General features: G+C 43.1%; 1 protein-coding gene across 3 annotated transcripts in view; it reads right to left on the reverse strand.

Moving 5' to 3' along the window:
• Positions 1 to 23,025, reverse strand: part of CTNND2 (catenin delta 2) — a 688,120-nt gene that overhangs the window by 80,952 nt on the left and 584,143 nt on the right. For all 3 annotated transcript variants that reach the window (XM_081131846.1, XM_081131845.1, XM_081131844.1), the window contains 3 exons: positions 21,945 to 22,062; positions 16,614 to 16,799; positions 2,264 to 2,437 (listed from right to left, as the gene is read on the reverse strand). In XM_081131846.1, the coding sequence (XP_080987972.1) occupies positions 2,264 to 2,437; positions 16,614 to 16,799; positions 21,945 to 22,062 (478 nt within the window). The remainder of the gene's footprint in view (positions 1 to 2,263; positions 2,438 to 16,613; positions 16,800 to 21,944; positions 22,063 to 23,025) is intronic.

A 23,025-nucleotide genomic window follows, 5' to 3' on the forward strand; every position in this document is an offset into this window, starting at 1 on the left:
AACCATTAATTTTTCAAATAATTTTTTTCTGCTTTCTTCTTCCTTTATCTCTCCCTTCATTTGGGGACAGCAATTACACATACAACAGGCCACTGTACATTTTTTTTTTCTTTTTTCTCTGTGTTTCATTTTGTATAGTTACCACTGCTGTTTTCCAGTTCACTAATCTTTTCTTCTGCATTGTCTAATATGCTGTTAATTCCCATTTCCATGTATTTTTTGTTCTAAACATTGTACAGTAACTTTAGCAGTTTTATTTGCATCTTTAATATGTTTCCATGGTTCCAATTAACTTTTTGAATATGTGAAATACAGAATTTAACTTTCAAAGCAGAGGTTGTAGTCTTACACTTAAAATCCTCTAGACCTCAAAGATATGTCTCCATTTTAAATTGTTTTAAGAACCCAAGCATTTCTTAGAGAAAATAATTCACTAAAACATCATAGTTCAAGATGGCATACTTGATTTGCTACCATCTAGATGGAGTTGTGTTTCAGGTCAGATTGATGCCCTCAGGCCAGAGCCTACTTTCCCATGCCCATCTGGTCAGTCCTCCAACTCAGGGGAGCTGGGTGGGGACTTGCAGCAACTAAGTGCTCTTGTCTATGTAGACTGACAACCACTTGGCCAATGATATCCTGCTCTCATCTTTGCATCCAGTGTCCTGATTGGCTTACATGCTGTGATGTGAAGCAGCCACAGTCTTCTCTGTTTAAAGATGACACACATGAGAACATAATGAGCTGCCATAATTTGCCCAGGGCCACAAAGCTCAAAAGAGGTAGAGTCTAGGTTTGAATTGTAATTTGAGTCAAAGCCTCCTAAATTTAGAGGGAGATAAGATCTAAGGGTCAGTTCAAGGAAATTATTTCCATTATCTCTTTCCTATTCATACAAGACTATTCTCTAGAATTCTGCCTGGTATGGCTCTGCTTTTGAAACTTTTGTATGGTTGAAAGCAAGCGACAACTTCATCTGACAACTGCATTTCCCCTGGCCCAGCCTGAATTCTTTTAGTACAACATTAGGGATGCCTATGAGCAGGGGAAGAAAGGACAATATGTTCATTCCTAAGACTCTCAAAAAGGGTGGGCCTGCCCAGGCATCAATAGCCAGATCCTGGGAAATATTGTCAGGGACTAGGCCCCAAAAGTTGGGATGTCTTACCTGAGAAAGAAGGCAGTGCTACTGCCGAGACTGTAGCAATGGAAACAAAGGATCACACACATACACATACACACACATAGAGACAGAGAGAGAGAGAGAGAAAGAGAGAGAGAAAGAGAGAGAGGGGTGACAAGAAGGCAGATGTTGGAAAGTATAAGAAGAAGAGAGGGTGTGGCTGCAAGACAAGGCTGAGGCTAGCACGTGTGGTGTCTATGGTATTGAGCTTCTGAGAATTATCTGTAGTATGTGCCTATATTAACACTGATTTAAAGAACATGTTAAAAGAAGGAGTGATTTCTCATATTCCAAACCCAGGCTTTAATATTAAATTAATGGAAAATGGATGGCAGACATCTATACTTCCTCTCTTGATATTTTCCCTCATATGTGCTCATTCATCTAAGAGGTTACACTTTTTTATGCAATAAGGCATGTTAGCTCACGTACGATTAGTGATCAAACTCAAGAATTCTTTGCTATGGTGAATCCCTTTCTACCCAAAATGAGGGTCATGGAAATTTTCCATGAAAGCCAATCAGGGATGGTGTGTGTTTATAAGGATTCTAATATTCCCAATCATATATTTTACTTTAACATTTTTGCCAAAGATAACTAGCAATAATACTCTTCTCTGTAAGCCAGTAATTTAAAAATTCAAGAGGTCCTTTTCTTCTGGGAACAGGACCACCTACAACATTATAACAATTCAATGGGTCTTTATACAGGACGTTTGGGTATTAGCTCCCTTAACAGTCAACAACAGTGCTTCGAAGAGCATCGGCATGTCACAATCTCCTCTGAAAACAAAGTAACTCAGCTACACAAGTAGAATGGAAAGCATCTCTCAGCATTTTCAATGACTACAATTACATCTATCCATCTGTGTTTTGTACTGATCTTCAAGGACCTCTGAGCCCTGAAGAAGAATTTTTCAAAGGAATACCTTTCCTAAGTCCAACAGTTCAATGTAACTGGTCTTTTGACATCCTCAAAAACGTCATTAGAACTACATTACTCAAAACTGGACTTCTGTGACTTTCTAAGGTCGTGCTTATAATCCCAGACTTCTTTTTTATGGTAACGAACTAGTCATACCTTCCAGCTCCCTGCAGCCAAGTTCTGTAGGGCGCCTGCTGCCCCTTCCAGCGTGTCTGCATTTGAGCACTCAGAGAGCAGTGTGAGGTAGGGTTTGACTATTGATGGGTGCCACAGCATCTGGATCCCTTTTGGTGGTTCTGCACAGTCTGGAAGAGGTCCTACTCCATCCCACTGGAGGAAGAAAAATGAGAGAGTAAACATCTGTAACATCATTACACTTCCCAATACTGCCCTCTGCAAATGTTACCGATGATAACAAAAGCAGGGTGTCACAACGTTTGGTGAGTATGTCCTGCATGTAGGGTAGTGCAATAGCCTTCCAAAAACAGGAGAGCCAATCCTGCCCACTGAGAGCTTACGCTGGAGAGTGGAGGGGGTTGGAGCATGGACATAACTGGCAATAGAATGGATAAGCCTCCTGAGAACAATTCTAGGTCATTGCTATAGGAAGGAAGGAGAAGAAATGGGTTGACTTTGATTGGGCAGGGAGGCTAAACATCAAGGAGGCATATTTTATAGTTAGCATGCTATTGACATAACATAGTCACAACAATCAAATGCCTTTGCTTCCTTTGCAGAAGTGTGAACTCTGATAAATTCCTACATAACTTGTGAAACACGTTTGCTTGATTTTGAGCACTATCATTCTATCTATGGGCTTCAAATGACAGCATGAACTATGAGAAAACTGCTGTGGTTTATTAGGTGCATTGACATAGTATAGGCACACTAGATCTTACAGCAGTTCTGGCAGTTAAGTTTGCTTTGGATTGAATCTAATAGCAGAAGAATGTATAACTGAAAATTAATTACAAATAATTTAGAATTTATGGCTTATTGCCAAAGGAGTATCAGTAGGCCATCCATTAAAAAGAATCGTTTTGAAGACCTTGTAGCAACTTGGGCAATGATTATAATAAAAGTGAACTGAACAAAGCAGGATACAAACTGATATGGGGTTTGTGCTTTATAGCACATAAAATACATCATAAAAAACATGTAATGATAATAAAAACTTATTAATAAACTGTTTATGTTTTTCATCTTTTTACATTTCAAATTTTCTGTTCTATTACTTTTACTAAAAATACTAAAAACTGTAAATTGATTCTGATATTTGCTCATACTTAGCCTTTGTCTTTTGTGAAAAATAAAGACAATGAGTATATGAGGGGAGAAATGAAGCAAACTGTACACATAGAAAAAATAGTCCTGGATTCGCTTTTGAGGAGGATCACAGAAAAACAAAATTACCTTACTTTTAGGGTGAAAGTACTAAGTTCTTTAACTGCTTTATTTGTGTTTATTAAGGGTTTCTTAAAATAAAGGTAGTCTGAATGTCATATACTAAGCTTTCTCACAGGTATTTCATGTACATATATATGTGCATGTGTGTATATATACATGTATGTATGACTACAAAACCACGACTATATTTCAGAATCTGTGTAAGTTCTGAAAATTTTACTGGAAGAAAATATAGGATTACTTCATATCCTTGTAACATAAAAATGGAAGTGTTGATAGAGAGAGTGTGAAGTTATTTCACTGTCACAAATAATTTCAAGAATTTCATCATTTACTTTCCAAAAAAACCCAACCCTGAAAATTCAAGCTTTCTTTTTCTCACTTATGACACAGCTTAGTTTAAGTCAAGGCTAAGTCTCAGAGATGAGTGACATCCCACAGATGGCTGTTGGACATCCCATTAGAGGTCATTTTCAATGAGAGTGTCACTCAATTTCAACTTTCTAACATGAACACTCAATGTGGGAATCTTCTTGTGTTGTTTTTTTTCCCAACCAAAGTGACTTCTAAACCATTCAAAGATGACTCTGCATCTGTGTACAGCCTATCAATGAAAACAGCACGTCTTTTAAATACATTTTTAAAAAACTGAAAGTGAACCAGCCTTGTCACATTGCACCTGGTCCATTATTTGAGACGGGCCCACTCCACTGGATAGAAAGACAGCGCGAGGCAAAGAGCACTGTCGTTCTGTAGGCTTGCTGACATCAATGATGCAGCCGGGGTGATACTGACTTCTCGGAGGACACCAGCTTGGGGTACTCAATCTATCTGCCCATGCAATAGGAAAATTATTTTACTTGGGTTTATTTTTTATTTTGTCATTTCCTTCTATCTTTTAAGGTCTCATTTTCATACAAAGATTTAATAATACTGAGACAAACCAGACTATGAAATTTAGAACTCAGCATGGATGAAATTTCCCTCTCATGGAAGAGCTAACACAGCGGTGGCGAAAGGTATTCAGTATTTGCACGCTCATTACATGTGAAAGCCGAACTGTACTAAGAGCAAAAGGCAGCTGGGTCGTTTGCTGGGTTCCATCTTGTTCTCCTTTCCTAACTTCTGTGCAATAAAACAGGATAAACGGCTAAATCAGCAGACAAATCCTTCTGCTCTGACATGCGATCTATGCAGCTCTTAGATACCTTTTATTACAATCTTTTCTTTTTTTAAAATCTATTTTTTTTTATTGATTTCAGAGAGAGGAAGGGAGAGGGAGATAGAGATAGAAACATCAATGATGAGAGAGTCATCCATCGGCTGCCACCTGCACGCCCCCTACTGGGGATCGAACTCGAAACCTGGGCATGTGCCCTGACCAGCGATCAAACCCTGACCTCCTGGTTCATGGGTCGATGCTCAACCACTGATCCATGCTGGCCAGGCGTGATTATAATCCTTTCTTTATGGTTACATAGAGAATCTGAAGACAATAAAAGGAAAACTGGTATGATATGGATAATCTTTGATGGCAGGTAGAGATGGAGTTCAAGGCGATTCTCTATTTCATAATGTTGGTGGCACCCCTGCCTGTCAATACTGAAGAAAAAAAACTGTTTCAAATCAGTCAGTGTATCTGGCCTTTATCTGGGTACTTTATTCAAACTTTTGAATTAATAGGGAAATAAGTATCAGTTACCCATTAAGAAATTTATTTTCATCACTCATAAAAAGAACAGAAGTTTTAAGAGCTGTGCTAACATTTGATGTTATGTTGCCTAGATAATCAACATAACAGGACTATAGGGTGATGGTGACATCAGGATCGGTCTAAAGTCATGAAACAGCTCTGCACATGGAAACTTTTACTGCTAACATTCTTCTAGAGTGAGGAGCCACGAGAAATCACAGGCTATGCCACTGTTTTACTAAAAAGGAAATATGTCATTTATAAACGTAAACACAATGTATCTATCGTAAAATTTCTACAAAACAGACCCATGGACTGAAGGCAAGCAGTGGCTAAATCTTTACCACGGTCAGAATACTAATCATTCAGCTATTTGGACCTAAGAACACAAGACTAAATTAATAAACCTGATGCAAACTGCTTACTTTGGACTATACCTTGAGGGCATATTATCAAAATTCCTTAAGAGCTTGAAATATGAAAATAATATCAAGTCAGGAGAGAGAAGTTTCTATGTAATAAAGACAGGGCACAACCAAGGGGTCAAAGTATTTCCAAAAAACCAACAGGGGCAATGCTAGCAGAGTATTTTTGATTATATTATCTGCATTATTGCCAAGCCATCTGACATACACACACACCCACTTACACATCAACATATAACTGTGTGTTTATATATCTCAATATATCAGGTTTAAATTTAAATATCATGCTGAGATGAAGGGAGTGCAAAAGAGAAAGGAGAAAGGCACTTGTGATTGTAAGAAGTTTTACTACAGCTTGGGGTAAATTTTCAGTGACAATATCCCTTTCTTCTCATAGTTCACTCTTCACACTTGATAGTTAAATAAACGCTCCTCAATTTTGCGCACATTTTTGATTTTCATTTGTTACATTCCAACCAATAAAATTTGCCACATTTCTAGCAACTCTTGATTTTTAAATGTTCAAATGATATCTTGTTTAAGTCATTCCTATGTTGTTAAATAGGAAAAAAATAACAGAATATATTTTTAGCTTTAAAGTTCCTCTTATTCATTCTCTTGATTATAGGAATTTAGGATATTACACATGTATTTAAAGTTCATGAAGCTACAGATTAAGCAGGTAATAGAGAGCTTTGAGATGTTTTATGGATAACACTATGGACTGACTGCTAGCACCTGCCCAAGAGTCACATCAAGGCCCTAATCTCCAACATGATGGTGTTTGGAGGTGGGGATTTTGGGAGGTGATTAGGTTTAGATGAGGTTGGAGGGTGAAGCCCCCATGATAGGACTAGTGTCCTTGTCATGAGATGAAGGGACCAAGTTTTCCCTTCCTGCCTATAAGAACACAGTAAGAAGGTGACCATCTGTGAACTAGGAAAAAGGCCTCAACAGACACTGCTGGTCCCTCGATCTCGACTTCCAGCCTCCAGAACTGGGATAAACGAATGTGTGTTGTTTAGGCCGCCCAGTCTACGGTATTTTGTTATAGCAGCCCAAGCTGGCTAGGACAGTAACCAGAGCGAAGACTAAGAAAACTTGGTATTGGGAGGGCCCCTCGCTGCACCATGACTTTTCTGCCGTGGCGCTCCCCTGGGGGCAGGTTGGCAGCAAACCAAAGAAACAGGATTACGTTGCCAGTAGGTCACAGAGCAAAGCAACAGACTGATTTGTCTTCCCAAATAGTGCCACACTCAGGAACATACTATCAGTACTTTTCTCACTGACTTTAAACGCATGACTGCATGACTGGAGCCAATAATCGAATCAGTGAACACTTTATATCACTCACTTTCAAAACTTGTATGAAATTGAAAATATAAATTATTTCTCCAAGAAGGTAATGCTCAAACATTTTTTAAAAAAGAGAAGAGCATGCCCCTGATTTAGAAGCCAGGGGGCTGCTGAAATTTGGACACAATACTTTCTGATGTGGTCCCAGGCAGGCAAAGGGAGACAGACACGCTGGAGACAGACACTGCAAGAAATGTCTGCTTAGGAAGAAAACCCCATAGGTGTGGGGATGTGTTCAATGTGTGGGTTAAAAAAGAAAAGAAAAAAAGCTTTCCTTTGATTTGCTTTTAATACTTTTGCTTCCCTCTAGGGCTTAAATTCTATTTAAAAGATTTCTATCTTAGTTGGCTTGAGGATGGAATAGTGGAAGCCATTTGCTCCTTATAGAAAGAGAAAGATGTGACTTAGGGATAAAAATCAGAAAGTTCAAAAACTAGAAAGTAAAGATGTCTAAACACTTGACAATGAGACTTCGTAAATGAGGTTCTTTAAGGGATGGAAGCTCACGAGACCACTGGGACGGTCACATTCATCAAAGCCCCTGTTGAATGAGAATTACCAAGAGGACCGCAGCTCCGCCCCGTGAAGGAGCACACACCTGCCCCAGTCTCCATCTCCAATGCACAGGGCTGGGCACCTTGGAGGTGCAAACAGGAAGGCTTTACATTTCAGGAGAAATGCTAAAACACACCGCTCCCACTTGCATAGGTCACGACCACTTAAGTCCATATAAAGAAAAGAGCTTTTACTTTTACTGATGAGCTGTATCCTTGAAACACAAACAGAAAGCCTAATTCATCTCTATTGCGTAGATTTCTCTGCCGAGGAGGGGGCCTTGCAGTTAATACACATGGGCAGGCTTTTATTTTTCAGGGGTTTCAGTGAAACAAACCATAGTCCTGTGATACTGCAAGATACAGGGAGTGGCTCTGCAGTCCTAGGAAGCACTGTGATTTTAAATCCCACTCTTTCCTCCCAGGTGAAGCCACACGTCACAAAGAAAAGGTGGCCTAAGATGGTCCTAAGGAGGTAAGCTGTCAGGGGATATTTCTCACATGCAGGGTTTGGGCTAATTAGGCCAAAACCAGTACTAAGTACTTTAAAAAGCAATGACCTAAACACAAGTCCATGTGCTGTTTGCCATTTTTGCTCGACTTGGTCTGAACAGCAGTGACTAATTGATTTTGCCTTTATAGTGTTTCATTATCACTTCCAGCTTTTTTGGAGGGGGTGGGGGAAGGGAGATGGGGAATAGAAGTTATGGTTATTAAAAAACTCCAAGCAACTGTAAAAAGCCAGAATAAATAATGATTTTTGTGTTGACTGTTGGGGATTTCAAGGGAAAGGGTAGCTCAGGTGTCTGAATTCCCCTAGGAGCTGTTCAGAAGATGTTAGCTGCAGGGGGGTGCTGCTGTGCAAAGAGCAGAGAAAGATGCAGGTGAGAGGATGGCCAATTAGCTGTATTTATGTGGCACATGTTGTCTCCAGGCTGGCCTTGCAGAAGACAGGAGGGGGTTTGCATTTGCAAGATTAGAAACCTGTATGAAAGCAGAGGCAGGGTATGTGTTTTCTGAACAAAGGCTTCAGAAGAAAAAATTCAGAGATAGCTTTGCTAAGGGGCCATGTGGGCACACTGTTCCCTAAGGAAGAGGTGGGGGGGAGGCTGGTAGTGCTGCCTACTCCAGACACTGGCACAACCAGGCCCCTGTGCTGTGCCCCAAGGAGGAGTGCTATCAGGGCTGGTCCGCATCACGGGGCTGACCTGCCCCTTCTCCTTCCCCAAGTCATCATGATGAAACCAACTGGAACGCCAGGAATGCTCACCTAGGATTCTCCCTGCTCCTGACTTCCCATCCACTTGGGCCATGACCCTCTCCATCACCTGCCTTTTAGAGGGGGTTCTGTCCGTGACCTCCTTCAGGTAATCTCGAAGTCTCCTTTGTTTACATCTTTGATGATATGTCCCTCAAAGATAATCTAATACAGTTAACTGGAATGATTTTACCACCTAAGGGGACAGATGGCAATGTCTGGAGACATTTTTGGTTGTCACATCTGGGGGTGGGGGGAGCGCTATTGGCATCTACTGGGTAGAGACCACGGATGCTGCTCAACAGCCTACAATGCACAGGAAAAACCCCACAACATAGAATTATCCAGCTTAAAATGTCAACAGTGCAGGTTGAGAAGCCATGGTCTAGTAGTACAAGACAGACAGCATTTATTAATGGGTGGAGCACTGCATGGTAAAATGTAAATAAGGAAACCAAATGAGACCCCCAAAATAGTTTTAAGTCTGCAAACTCATTGAAGTTAGAAGAGCAGCAATTCTAGGTGATAGGATATGTTTCACATGATGCAGAAGCAGCAGAGGGGTCTCGTTCATTCCTGGGCGCGGCAGAGGAGCCACCGCATGGAAACGCGCAGCCACAATCTTTGCAGGCTCCTGCGACTTGCTGCTTTGGGGACATTAAATACCATGTCTTGACTCACCAAGCTCCCGGCATATGGTGAGTGAGACTCTACTGGAACCGGTCGTGAGGCATGAGCAGCAGCTGACATCAGCAGATGGTGAGAAAGGAAATGGTATTAAGCAGCAAAAGAAAAAAAAAGGATGGTTACTAATTAAGAAAATGAAAACTGTCTGGAAGGAAGAAAAACAACCTGTGATATTAGGCAAGGCATCAAGAACGCCATGACGGACGGCTCCATCAGGCGCTGATAAATCAGATCGGAATGTGTTTCAACTCTCCCTGGTACCTAGAGTGATTAAGGTAAACGTTGGCCGATGTATCAGCCTTAAAAACATCCATTCGCTAGATATTTCACGTTTAAGGATTTATGCTTGAGAAGTGATTAAGGGTGTAGGTGAGATTTAAGTACCCAGATGTCTGTGACAGTTTACATTAGTTGAAATTTAGAAGCACTCCAACTTTCTCATAGTTGGGGATTGGTTCGCACATCGCGGCTCAGGGATACACTGGAACTCTTGGCAGCCCTGCCACATTCCAGTATGAACAGCTATTTACAGGCAAGGAAAGGGGTCACCCCGAGTCGGGATAAACTGTCCTACAACTGTGTGCAGAGTGAGAGAGTGGGTGTTGCACCCACGCCTGTTCCCACCTTCAGTGATGCGCCAGGGTGGCAGCGGGTGCAGCTACCTGGGGGCAGGTAATGAGGGGCCGCCCTGTTTGTAGAGTATTTGCACACAGTAAAATGAATCAAAGTGGGTCTCTTTTATTACTATGTGCAGATGATTCTAAACAATTTCAACAATAAAACGTCTTTCATCACAGGGATGGAGAGCTCTTACTGCACCCTCTAAGTGTGCCTTTCACTCCTTTAGTGGGCATGGCAGCTTAGCATGCACTGTACCCCCTTAATGTACACTGCACCGCTTTTAAGAAAATGCCCTGAGGTGGTGGCTGCCCCACACAAACACTACACTTCCCAGCCTTTCTTGCAGCTAATGTAATCCATAGAGACCAAAGGGGATTGAACAACAGTGACATAAGTAACGTTCGGTTGGACCCCAAAAGAAAGGGCACTCTCCCCTGCCTTGTCTGGCCCATTTCTGCTCCTGAACTACACAAGTGAAGAGCCTTCTTGGGCCCTGAGGAGGAGGGAGCATCTTAAAGAGGAGACGTGACAGATCCAAGGAGCCTCTGGAGACTGCAGAGCAGGGCTGCTGCAGCGCCGACCTTCACTTACCTCGTCTAAGAGCCTATGCACTTGGCTGTCTGATATGGCCCCACGCTCACACTCTAACCAGAGTAGTACAAATGGATTGTGAAGGGTTAAGCAAAGCTGCGCCTAAATATGGAGAGAGAAAAAGACCTGAAAGGCTGTATGTCCAGGTATAAATTGCAACTGTGGCTCTTTCTGGGAGGGGTGGGAGATGGTGGAGGTATGTGTATTATTTTCTCCTTGTAGATTATTGCTATTTTATTCACATAATATTTACATGTTATGTGTGCATATGTACCTATGTTTATATTTATAAGTAGCTTCCATTTTGTCTGAAGTAAGGAGTAGGCTAGAGAGTGATTTTTTTGTCTGGAAGTAGGCTAGAGAGTGATTTTTTTACTTGAGGAAGTCTTGAAACGGTGGAGATGATGTTTTATTTGGTTTTATAGGATAATTTTCCAAGTAGCGGAAGAAGAGGACGGGAAGGCCAGCCAGAGGAGCAGCGTGAGCGAAAGCCTGGAGGCTGGCCTGAGCCAGGGATGCGTGCAGGGAAAAGCCTTCGAGGCTCTGCCAAGATGTGTCTATTATCATGGAAAAAATAAGGGGACATCGAAGGCACAAACAATACTATAAATGGAGCCGCTTACAAATGATGCCGGAGCTGCCATGCAGGAGGAGCTGCCTTACAGGTCCTATACCTCAAACTTGGAATGTTAGAAACAGGACAAAAGAACCTTCAACTGGGCATAGGACAACACTGTGTCCCGAAGAACTGTTTGCCAAGGTAACGAGAAGGCAGTTATTATAACTACTGGACTGATGATTAACAGGGTGAAATTAAAAACATCGTTTACAATGAGCATCACTATGCTATGTTATCTGCGCCAACAGAAACGCTTTCCTCTACTGATGTCATTGTCCCCCTTCCCTTTCTCATAAACACCCATTGCCTTTGTGTCCTAATCGGAACACTATTTGGGCTTCGTTTGGAATCAATGATTCCCAAATAGTTATTCTTACCGATTTCAAATAAATGCTTGTTTGCCTCTCATCTGGAAAGGCCCTTTCATTTTCAAGTTAACAAAGGTTTTACGGAGGCATGCGGCTCTTGCTTTTCTATATAAAGTACCATGGTGATGTCATAAGTGACACTTGCTGCTAGCTATGCATACGGCATCTATAATGTAAGAACAAGTTGGAAAAGAACAATAGCACTTGCTTTTAAACTGACCACGACTCAGTGAACTGTGGAACAGAGGCGATCAGGAGAGACAGTCCACCACAGAACAGGCCTGGATCAGAATCACCTTTGAATTCTGATGGGTCAAAGCCTTCACCCATGTAGATGGATATATATTGTGTGAATCAAAAAATTCACGAATGAAATGCAAGAGGAAAAGAGAAATTTTGAATTCTAGGGGACTTCCCTTGTTCTGTATTTTACACTGTCAAGTTCACATTGAGTGGGTCTTGAAGACCCAGGTCTGCTCTGAAGAGCAGCCAGCATCTAATCCATGTCTGAGCACCATCAATCCCAGGGCCCCATTGCAGGAGCCTTGGCCATATACCAAATTGAAAAACAAAATGGAAAAATGTTTATTTCTACAAAATGTGGGAAAGTAAATAAATCAATTTTGTCTATTTCTATTTCCCTGGACCCAAACCTGAATCTCTGGATTGCTACCCCTGCACTGCTGTCCTCGGCGGCTGGCACGAAGCCCTGCTAGGCAGTGAGCACCTTTCCAGGTGAGATGTGCTTCTTGGCACCTGACACGCAGACTGCTTTGGCGGGAGTTCTGCCCAAAAAGAGCTAGAGAAACTAGCAATTTGTTATAATTCAGCAGTAGGCTCTGAACACAGACTCAATGAATTTGCAAAGCCCTTTTGGACCAGAACATGGTGCACAGAATTGTCAAGTACGTCACACACAGCGGCTCATAGTCTGATAATTTCAGTACATTTCAACAGCAACCATTTTTGAAATAAAGTATGAATGAAGCATATCTTTGTATCACATATTTTCTTGAATTATCCCTACCAGGGATCTAAAAGAAAATGTTTTTGAGCTTTTTATTATAACTAAATATGACCTAAAGAATATTATAGCATTTTCCTTAGGTATAGAATATCAATGCCAAAAAGAGGAGTCAACATAAATTTTTGGAATACAGAAAGCTCCAGAGGCAATCATTAAACCAATGATTTTCATCACTTTTGCTTCCTGGTAAAATCTTTGGCTCCTATGTCGTAGGACGTCTTTGTTATGGATTAGATAACTTTTCATTTTACAAAGCCCCTGTGCCTTTCTCTGAGGCATCTTAAATTTAAAAGAAGGACCTTATACATTCTTAAAAGCAAACATTGACTTAGAGCAGTTAGTGCCTTTATAAATATTATTTTTTAAATGGTGTTTGAAAAGATTACAAATGTAAGGTCCATTGTAGAAAATTAATAATGGATAAGCACAAAAAGAATCAATCACAATCTTCTATCTTTGATGCTACTGCACTTTTTCTAGAAACACATACTTTTTTTTGTACATGCATATATTTTATATTTGCATATGTCGCATATTTTACAAAACTGGCCAGGTTTAATCTACATCTTATCTGTACCTGTGCACGCACCTACTTTTGTATTTCTTACTTCACTTCACTTTGTATTATATATTTTCTCGCATCACTACAAATTTTTTTAAACTTGACTTTTTAAGCCCTAGAGATCCCAGGGGATGGTTGATATCCGACCATCTTTAAAACTGTAAAACTAGAACTCTCTAGAAGCTTCTAGATGGGTTAAATCACTTTACAGGCTCCGAAAGTAACCTGCTGATCTGGTTGTTGGCAAAGATGGATGTCCCAGAGAGGCCTGGGAACAACACCCATTTCTCACCTTGCTGCGACCTGTTGACAGTGCTGACTCGGGGATTGGCTCCATCTCTCACTTGAAGCAGGAGCCTTTAATTTCTGTAGACTCCTTGACCCCTTTGCTGGAATGGTGGCCTGCTTTCCCCAAGTGCAAACCCCTGGAGGAAATCCTCAGGGTGAAGCACTTTTTTCTGCTGAGACCCTCAGGCTGGTTCAAATGCCAATCTTTCCCAGCAGGTGGCGCTATCTTGATTCACTTCTCTCCCTGGGCCTGGCCACCAGGCCAGGAGGCCCCAGGATTTGCCAGCGGTCTCCTGCTCCCCTCCTTCAGCTCATCTTAGGTCCTGCCTGCACTCTCCTCTCACAGCTCTCCTCTCACATCCGGGCCCTTCCGCTTCTACTCCCTTCCATTGGTCTTTAAAGGCAAAAGAGATTTTATTTTTGACTGTCTTTAAATATGTTGAACTTGACGAAACGTACCCAAATGACTTTTCAAAAAGGCATAATTGTTACCCGTTTACATCCTCGTTAGGTTTGATACTTCAGTTTTGGGCACTTCAAACTGGTTTTGTATTATAGAGAACCCAGTTAAAAAGGCTTTTAAAAACTGATCACTTGGTTGGAACCCTAACTTTGAAGCTTCCTTATAAACAACAACATCCACTGTATTTAACTCACAGTAATTTCAGCAAAACTTAAACTTCTTTTTTCTTAAAGAATAGTGTAAGAAAAAATGAGACAAACGAACCATATACATTTGCATTTAGACTGACAAAAATCATAAAATTAATCACTTCACTTTACTCAACTCAGGAAAGAGCTCATTGATGTGATAAAATATGGTTCAAAGGACAGCTCTCCAAGCCTAGAGAGTTGCTCACCATAAAGTTTCACGATGCAGCTAACTGCTTGAAAGTAGGGCTCTATTTTGGGGTAAAGTCCAGGACATTCTTTTCCAACCTCTGATTCCTCTGGACCCAGACAACTCCTAATCTCATCTGTCACCTGCAAGCCAGGTGACTACACCTTGGCAAAGGTGGAGAAGGGGTCAGGGTTCTGGGCAAAGTCTTACTAAATGAGACACCAGTGACAGGCACTAGGGACATCAGAAGGAAGCACTTTAGAATCCAAGCAACGTACTAGAGAGAAAACCTTGAAATCAGAATGACTGCAGTCTCAGTTTGAAGTACTTTTAGTTAAGGCAAAAATTGTATTAAGGCGATTTCCCAAATCTGCCTTGTGAAGTTGTCGGGGCCTATCCAGAGGTTCTGAGTCCTTAGGTGGTACGAGGGCCCCCAGGATTATGATCACCAGGCAGATGGGGAAGAATCAGATTCCTGCCCACATTTCAATCATGATTGTGCCTGTTCAGTTTCCAGAATAAAGCAGAGCAGGGACTGGGCCCCCTGGGATCAAGGTCTTGCAGCAGGAAACCATGAGAAGAACCACTATGCCTTTGTTAGGCCATGTTTAGTTTATTTGATATTAAAAATGTTCAGAACCCATAATTACCTGGCTCCCTTAAGTACAGGTAGGAGAACCGAGGTATCTGAAATCACTTAGTGTAATGCCTGTCACATGGTAGATGTTTAATAAATACCTGCTGGCTGACCATTTATTCCCCTAGTGGGACGGCTGTAAGTGGCTGAATGAAGAAGCACAGCTCAGTCCTCTTACAAGGCTCCTCGGATTCAGGGAGAAGATGAAAGACTCATGCACTGACCCGCCACAGCAGAAAAGGCGGGGCTGGAAATCTAGTCCTGAGAGCAGAGGATCGTCATCAAAGAAGCGGCTCGCTGTCTCCTAAACTACAGGAGCGTTTAAATAGGAACATTCAGGTCTAGTTGTAGAAGTACCTGGGGCAGCCCTCAGGGCCCCCAAACAGCTAGAGAACTGCAACCTATAAAAATGCTAACGCTGATGCATTCAAGTCAAATTTTGGGATTCTATTTAAAAATGCATTCCCATCAATCTGTACTCTTAATAAAGCAGTTCCTTTAACCCTTACTCAAGGTGAAATGATTTCCAAAATAGTTTAAAAATGGTGCGCCATGATCTAAACATACTTGGCATATTTATTTTGATTGTTAACCTAGCAAGAGAGAGTGTTGTGGGTTCTGTTCCATTTTCTGTCATCTGAGCTCAAGGACAGTCAGATCTTGAGTCTGTATAACCCTTAGCAGCTGGGATATGAGTACCGTGGCCAGGGGAAAGTTGGACATGTGATCACAATGTCCAGGGGAAGCTGGACACATGACCACAGTGCCCAGGGGAGATGGGGGGAACCTGGTGTCAGGGGTGTCTAGTCAGTAGCAGGATGGGCATTTCTTTGCATTACTCCCTTACCTGGGGGGTCGGTGGGGGAGGGGCGCAGCCTCCCAGAGGCTCCTGGGAGAGGAATAGAGGCTGCTGTGATTCCACCAAGCCTACTGGCCTTACTTCTCTTCAGGGCAACCTACTTACAGCTGCTCAAGATAAAGGCCGTTCATTTTGCAGAGGCCTCTCCAGCTGTCTGGCTTTCTAATTCATGGGAATTGCCCCCAAAACCAAGCTTCTGATGTCACTCTGCTGGAAGGACTGCGTCTCAGTTTGCCACCCCATTTTCCCCAGTAAGTGCAAGATTGCATGCCCCAACATGTCAGAATGTGGGGTGCAACAGGTGCTGAAGCTTCGGGCATCTCTCCTCAGCTCCCTTTCCCAGACCACACCTATTTCGTGCATCTGAACCACCTGCTTGTCACTGCACCTGGACCCCACCGGGCCCCCGTCAATGTGCGAATCCACGTGGGGAAGCAGCGGCGCCTGGGTCACTCTATGAGCTGGCACCTTACAGTCCGCCCGGGGCCCGAGTGGCTCTTTCTGTTTTTGAAATTCCCCATCTCGGCTCACAGGACAGGGGGAGGCATTTAACGTCCCACTGCCTCAGCTGTGACCCTCCCACAGGAAAATCGAGGACGCGTCAGCGACGGTGCCCCGTGCTGATGCTACCCTGTACCTACACGGCCGACGACATCTAAGTGCTGCAATTAGGGAGGGGGTGGCTGCATGCAGCTGCGAGGCGCCCGCGTCACCTGGTCTTGGGACTTCTTTTTCTTCTTTTTCTTTCCCCAGCATCCGGAGCTCTCGGCATCCTTGCCACCGGCCTCCCCACAGAGCAGCCCGTCCAGCTCATCCGTGCCCATGTGCTGTCCCTGAGACGTTTCCGCCGCCAGCCGGTATGAGAGGTTCCTTAAAATGCACACACAGTTTTCAACGGTCTGCAGGGCCCAGGAAAAGGAAACAGAGGAGGGATGAGTGAACACTAACCAGCACTCCACCCAGAAAAGCAACCAGTCTCCTCGTACACACGTCTCCTTGGGCGCAGTTTGAGAAGCTTAGAAAGGTCCTAAGCTCCTTTCTCCCCATGAAGATACTAGTTACAAAAAAATAGATACTTCTATAAAAGCTGTCACTGTTGACTGACAAACCCTTGGAGTGGGAAAGAACCTACAACCACAAGAGGTCCCAGGTGTTGTCCATTTACAGACACCTGGGGACTGGGGCTCAGAATCACCAAAAGCATGGTTAATCAGATTTCCATCAGCTCTGGGAGGGTGGCACTAATATTTACCAGACACAAGGGCACTTTCTGGAAGTAAAATGGGGCAGGAGGTGCAAACTAGAGTTGTCCCAGGAGAGCCAGGGGCTACCATCACCTGGAGGCATATTACCAAGCTACTGATTTTCTCTGAGATGGCTGATATTCCTATTTTCTTAGCATGGAGGTTAAACAGTGGTCAAGGACACATGCTGTAGAGCTGGACACCTGTAGAATGCCAGGTCTCTGAATATTGCCTGTGTGACGTGGACAAGGCACCCAACATCTCCATGGCTCCATAATCTCCTCCGTAAGATGGTCATAATTATACCCACGTTTCAGTTTGCTGTGTGGATTAGGTGAGCCAGAGGATGTAAGTGTCGTAGGCAGAATAATGTCCCTTCAAGATGTCTGCATCTGCATCTCTGGGGCCTGTGAACATGTTAGGTTATGTGATGGGGGGATTGAGGTGGCAGATGGAATTAGGGTTGCCAATCAGATGACCTTGAGATAGGGAGATGATCCTGGGTTATCCTGGGGGACCCATGCAATCATGAGTCTCCTGTAAGTGAAAAAGGGAGGCAGAGGAGTTAGAGTGAAGTGATGTGAGAGGGACATGACCTGCCATTGCTGGCTGTAGGGATAGTGGAAGGGGCCACGAGCCAAGGAATGCCTGCAGCCTCTAGAAGCTGTAAAAGGCAAGGAAACAGCTTCTTCCCTGCAACCTCCAGAAGGATCACAGCCCTGTCAACAAATTGATTTTAGCCCATCAAGACTCATTTGGGACTCCTGACCTAAATGGTAAGATAACAAATTTGTGTTTTTAAGTCATCATGCTTGTGGCCATTTGTTACAGCAGCAGCAGGAAACAGACCCTTTGTGTACATACTGAGAAGCGTGCCTGGCACACAGTAAAGGCTACACGAGGCCTGGGGGACCCATGGTGGAACAGCGCTGAGGGGCGGTCCAGGGCATGCGGCCTGGAGCTGGTTGGTCTGCATCTGAGTCCTGGCTCTGCCGTTTAAGGAGCTGTGACCTTGCTGTGTGCACAGAGCTAAACCTCTCTGTGATTCTACTTCCTCCCAAAGGCCCCACCACCAAACACTGGGGATTAGGTTTCAATTTATGAATTTGGGGTGGGGGCATATTTAGCCCAAGGCATCAACCTTTTGACCTTTGTTCTGGGTTTGAAGAACCGTGGGCCGAGGGAAAAAATACCCAATATAAAAAAAGAACAAAATAATGGTGGAAAATAATAGAATTGAAGTGTTATTTAATCATTCTTAAGGCACCTACTGTGTGGCAGCCACAGTTCAAGCAAAGAACTTGGTTCCTTTTATAGGTGAAGGCAGCAAGATCCGAAGCTGCTGGTAACTCACAGCAGACTGTGCCCCTTCTCTCTAGTTCTGGGTTTGGGCCGAAAGGGGGGGACCAGGGTCCGGAGTCTGCACTGCTCCCCTCTATGGCTGAAATCTGGTCAGAGGTAGTATGTCTTTGACTTAACTGTGGGGGTGTGAAAATCAACCAGGGAAACTGGTTTTCAGGATCTGTCTTCGGAGCCTTTGCCATCTTAGTGAAGGCTTTCTTGTCGGCTTTTCAAGGTTTCCTGGCTGCTAATCCCACAGGCTTTGAGTCAACTTGATTTTCTATTTCAAGCATTCTCTCAGCATCAAAACAAAAAGGCACCAGCATGAAAGCAGGTAAACACGGGACGATGCATGAAAGAGAGGAGAGGCCCTCCCCGGAAGGAAAACGTTGAGGCATTAAGTCAGAACGATTTTCAAATCAGCTCAAACTGATTCTCCTTACATCAAAGACTTGGGAGAATACACTTTTCTCTTCTTCCTGTTCGTCTTCCCCGGGGCATCTCGGGGCTTCTGTTTAACAAATGACAACTGGAGAGTACATCTACATACATCTGCATGCATCTGCGGCAGCTTCGGGAAGGGCTTTATCAGGGGCCTGTGGCCAGGCGGTGATTTGGGGAGAGGCTGGACTGGGAGAGAGAACTTGGGGATGGGGAGGGTGGGGAGGGGAGAGAGGAGGTGGGTAGAGAGATCCGGGGGGCAAGGGAGGTCACAGGGGCTCAATCTCTCTCTCCTCCCTCTCTCTCTCTCTCTCTCTCTCTCTGAGGTCACAGGGGCTCAATCTCTCTCTCCCCCCCCCCCCCCCCCTCTGTCTCTGTCTCTCTCGTTTAGTTTGATTCAGGAGGGTTACAATTCAAGCGCTTTTCTCTAAAGGGACAGCTAAAATAAAAGAAAAACAAGACAGCCACTGCCTTTCTTGGGGACACCAGCAGAAGGCGTGCGGCAGCTGGTGGTTTTGCTTTGACATCCGTTGCTGTCAACAGTGCTTTTAGCAGTTCCTTTTGGTCACCAGGGTCATTTTGACTCCTTATTTTCTATTAGAAACAGCTAATTTGGAAGTTGTCCAGAGACTGCTCTACCATATGTTACCCATTCAACAAACTGTCCCAATTACAGGAGCCGGGCTGATAGTGCGCATGAAATCCAGGCTCTTTTGTTCATTAACTTCACCGGCCGTCAAGAGAACGTGTACTCATTTTTTTCTCTCCTCTAACTTGTCATTGTGAAAGCTCAGAGGTGGCCAAGCAGAGGGATGAGTGGGAAACTATGGGACAATAATAATAATATGGCAAAACTCAATAGCATAATCGGACCAGCAACGCACTGCCGGACAACTGATCACATCTGATCTTCTCAGCAGCTCTGATGATCCCCCTTGTCACAGCGCTGAGGTCACTGGCCAGTGGGAGGTAGGGATGGCTTACCCACCAACACGTCCTGTACCAATTCCAGTGCTCTGGCTACTCCATCAGGAATATCTGCTTATTCAAATCTTAGGTAGTTTATTGTCCCAATTATTCCAATTTCCTTTTTTGGGAGAAAATATGGAATTTAAAAGAGAATCGCAACAGTCTTCCAAGAGTTTCAGGAGTCTCATCATCTGATTCGCCAGAAAAAAGGTGTGTGCATCTCACAGCACTCTGGTTTTGAACATACTCCTGAAGGCTGCTGTCCCCACCAGCAATGGTGGCGTGGGGCTTGCCAAGGCAAGAGGCTGTTGACTTTCTATTTTCAACTGCAAGGCTCAGACTGTATTAGAATTCTTTTGGTCCCTATTATGATAAGAGGCTTAGTGTCCCAATGCCTTAGTCTTTACTGATCTGTATATTGAGATCCTGGCACTGGGGCTTCAGTGAATTGCCTTCGGTGAATTGCCTATTTTTCTTTAAAATCACATGTCTATTATGTTAACAGGTATCTGTAAATACTTGAGACATCTTGACTGGGTGCTTCTGTAGGGACTCAATATTCCTGTCAATGATATTAAAAGATCTAAAATGGCATGTTTACAAGAGGGGATAATTAAATCTTTATTACATCGTATTCTGTCTTGGAAACGGATATGCAACCATAACTGAGTGGCAGTCCTAAGATGATAAGCAGTGTTCATAAATGGAGTGAACAAGTACTCCAAGGGCTGGAGTCCCAGGAGACACTATCGGTCCTAAACTTAGGGAGTAGGGCTCAGGCATTTTCTAAATTTCTAAATTTCTCAGTCACCCTAATGTGAAGTTATGTTGAGAAGCACTCTGTTAAATCACCCCCATGCCAGTTAGTAACTAAATGGATAAAATCACTATTATTTGTTCTTTATCTGACTTCACAACTAACTTACACTATACCATATTCCCACTTAGAGCCCATTCAAAGTTGCATCTACTAAGGCGGGCTCTCAATCCAAGATGCACTTCAAATCACTGGTAAATTTTTAAAGGTACAAAAATCAGAGACCAGAGTTAGATACTTAGATGCAGAAAGCTGTGGTGGGGTCTAGGCACATGTGTTCATTAAATGCTCCGAAGGCAATTCTGTTGAGTCAGCATTGAAAACCATGGGATTAATGCTGTGGTTCATAATCAGGGCCAGTTCTGCCTCCCATGGGACCAAATGTGGCAATGTCTGGAGACATTTTTGTTTGTAACACAAGCGGGGATAAGGGGAGGATGCTACTGGCATCTGGTGAGTAAAGGCCAGAGATGCTGCTTAATGTCCTTACAGTGCTCCGGACCATCTCCCCCACCACAAAGAATTAATCAGCCCAAATGTCAATAGTGGGGCTCTTGAGAAACTCTTATTAAGGACCACACTTATCACACATATTACTTTAAAAGCGCCAGTGAAGTCTGTGTTTATATCAGGATATTATGAAATTACAAATTTATATTTGGAGTGGATAAAAACTAATCAAAAGACAAAACAAAAATAATTCAAACACTGGAAAAGCCCACCCAGTTCTATTTTGATTTGTGAACGAAAACTGCATAGACACGGATGATTAACGTGTTGATGGCATTTAGATTTCATCTGGCACTTTTAAATGGCATTTGATACAATTAACAATTGTTAAAATGCTAACTTATAGGAATATAGGATTATTCAAATCTCAGGTAGTTTTAACATTTCTCTTTCTTTTGAAAGTTGATTTCATAAAATAAAGCTAGACGCTTGTGGTTAATGTAGCATGCAAATACTTATGCACTCATCTGTTTTGTGTGTGTGTTTGAACATGTGTGGTTTGAGTAACTTAGAACAATCTACATTTCTACCCATTGCTAATCAAGAGTTAAGTGTCTAGTTCTAGGCTGGGCTTAGAGTAGGAAATGTTGGATTCATACAGAGAGATCAAGATATATTTCAGAGTGAAAGTATTAAACAGCTCTCTACTGGTGTCAGTCATTGCTTAGTCCTTTGGGCATCTTTACTGTCTAAGGAGCTTAGTCTATGTGAATACAACAAACCTTGCTGTCGATCTCACTGCTCCCCAGCGCAGACTGGATTACGAAGAGCAGGGCATCCGTGAGCCCCTCACATTCCCGCATCCTCCTGCGGGCCTCCTCTCCGGCCGAACTAACATTCCTGCAAAGCAAAAGGACCCATTAGCAACCTTCAAGGTGGTCACCAAGAGAATGCTCTTCCTAACACGCCTCCTCTCTTAGTTTCAAAGAATATACTTTGTTTTCCTTTTCAGAATGTTTATCAAAAATATAGTTTTACTGAGTAGGGATGGCTTCAACCAATTCTACTAATTCATCAAATGCATCCTAGAACTGGGAAAGTCACAGATACCTGTAATGCAACTAGAGAAATGAAGAGTGCAGAATTGGAACTTGTGATCTGTCAGTGTCCCATGACCACTGAGAACGGGAGACTTTCAGAAAGTCTTCAAAGCTTACTTCCTTTACCATCGATGAAGGAATCAGAAGCTCTTTGGTTCAAAGGATTCTTCTTTGGGAAGTGTGAAACATTTTTCAAAGACAGAACTTCCAACTTACTGAAAAACTGCCTAAAAAATATACCTACTTTGGTCCAGCCAGAGTAAACTAAAAATTTACTCTAAGAACATAGTGAGGGATTCCTGTGAAAATTTAGCCATGGGGATGCCCATGGCACCTTTTAAAGGCAGGAATTAAGCAAACTCCTTCCTGTACTGGAACATGCCAGTACATGGAATAGAGCCAAGAGAAGGAGCCAGTTGTAATGAAATGCACAGCTAGGAAGCAGAGAGATATAAAAAACATGAGACAATCCTAGTCGCCAGACCTATAAAAAGCATCAGATTACCCTAGTCAAAGATGAACCTTTGGAATGCTTTTAGGTACTCCACCACCTATAAGAGTGTTCTTGGTCTCCTAACCATGGATAGGATTGGGTTCCAGTTGAGAATTTCTGCAGTGACTGACTTACCAACACCACAGCCTCTGGGAGGGATTCTGGAGGTGGGTTTGGGGAAGGAAAGGACAAAAGGACTGAAAGAATTTAGAAGCCGTGGGGAAGGAAGAGAATGATCTAGGTTGGGCAATGGCTCTCCAACGCTGGCTA

Source organism: Miniopterus schreibersii (genome assembly GCF_964146895.1).
Source record: "Miniopterus schreibersii genome assembly, chromosome: 3".
Classification (NCBI taxonomy): domain Eukaryota; kingdom Metazoa; phylum Chordata; class Mammalia; order Chiroptera; family Miniopteridae; genus Miniopterus; species Miniopterus schreibersii.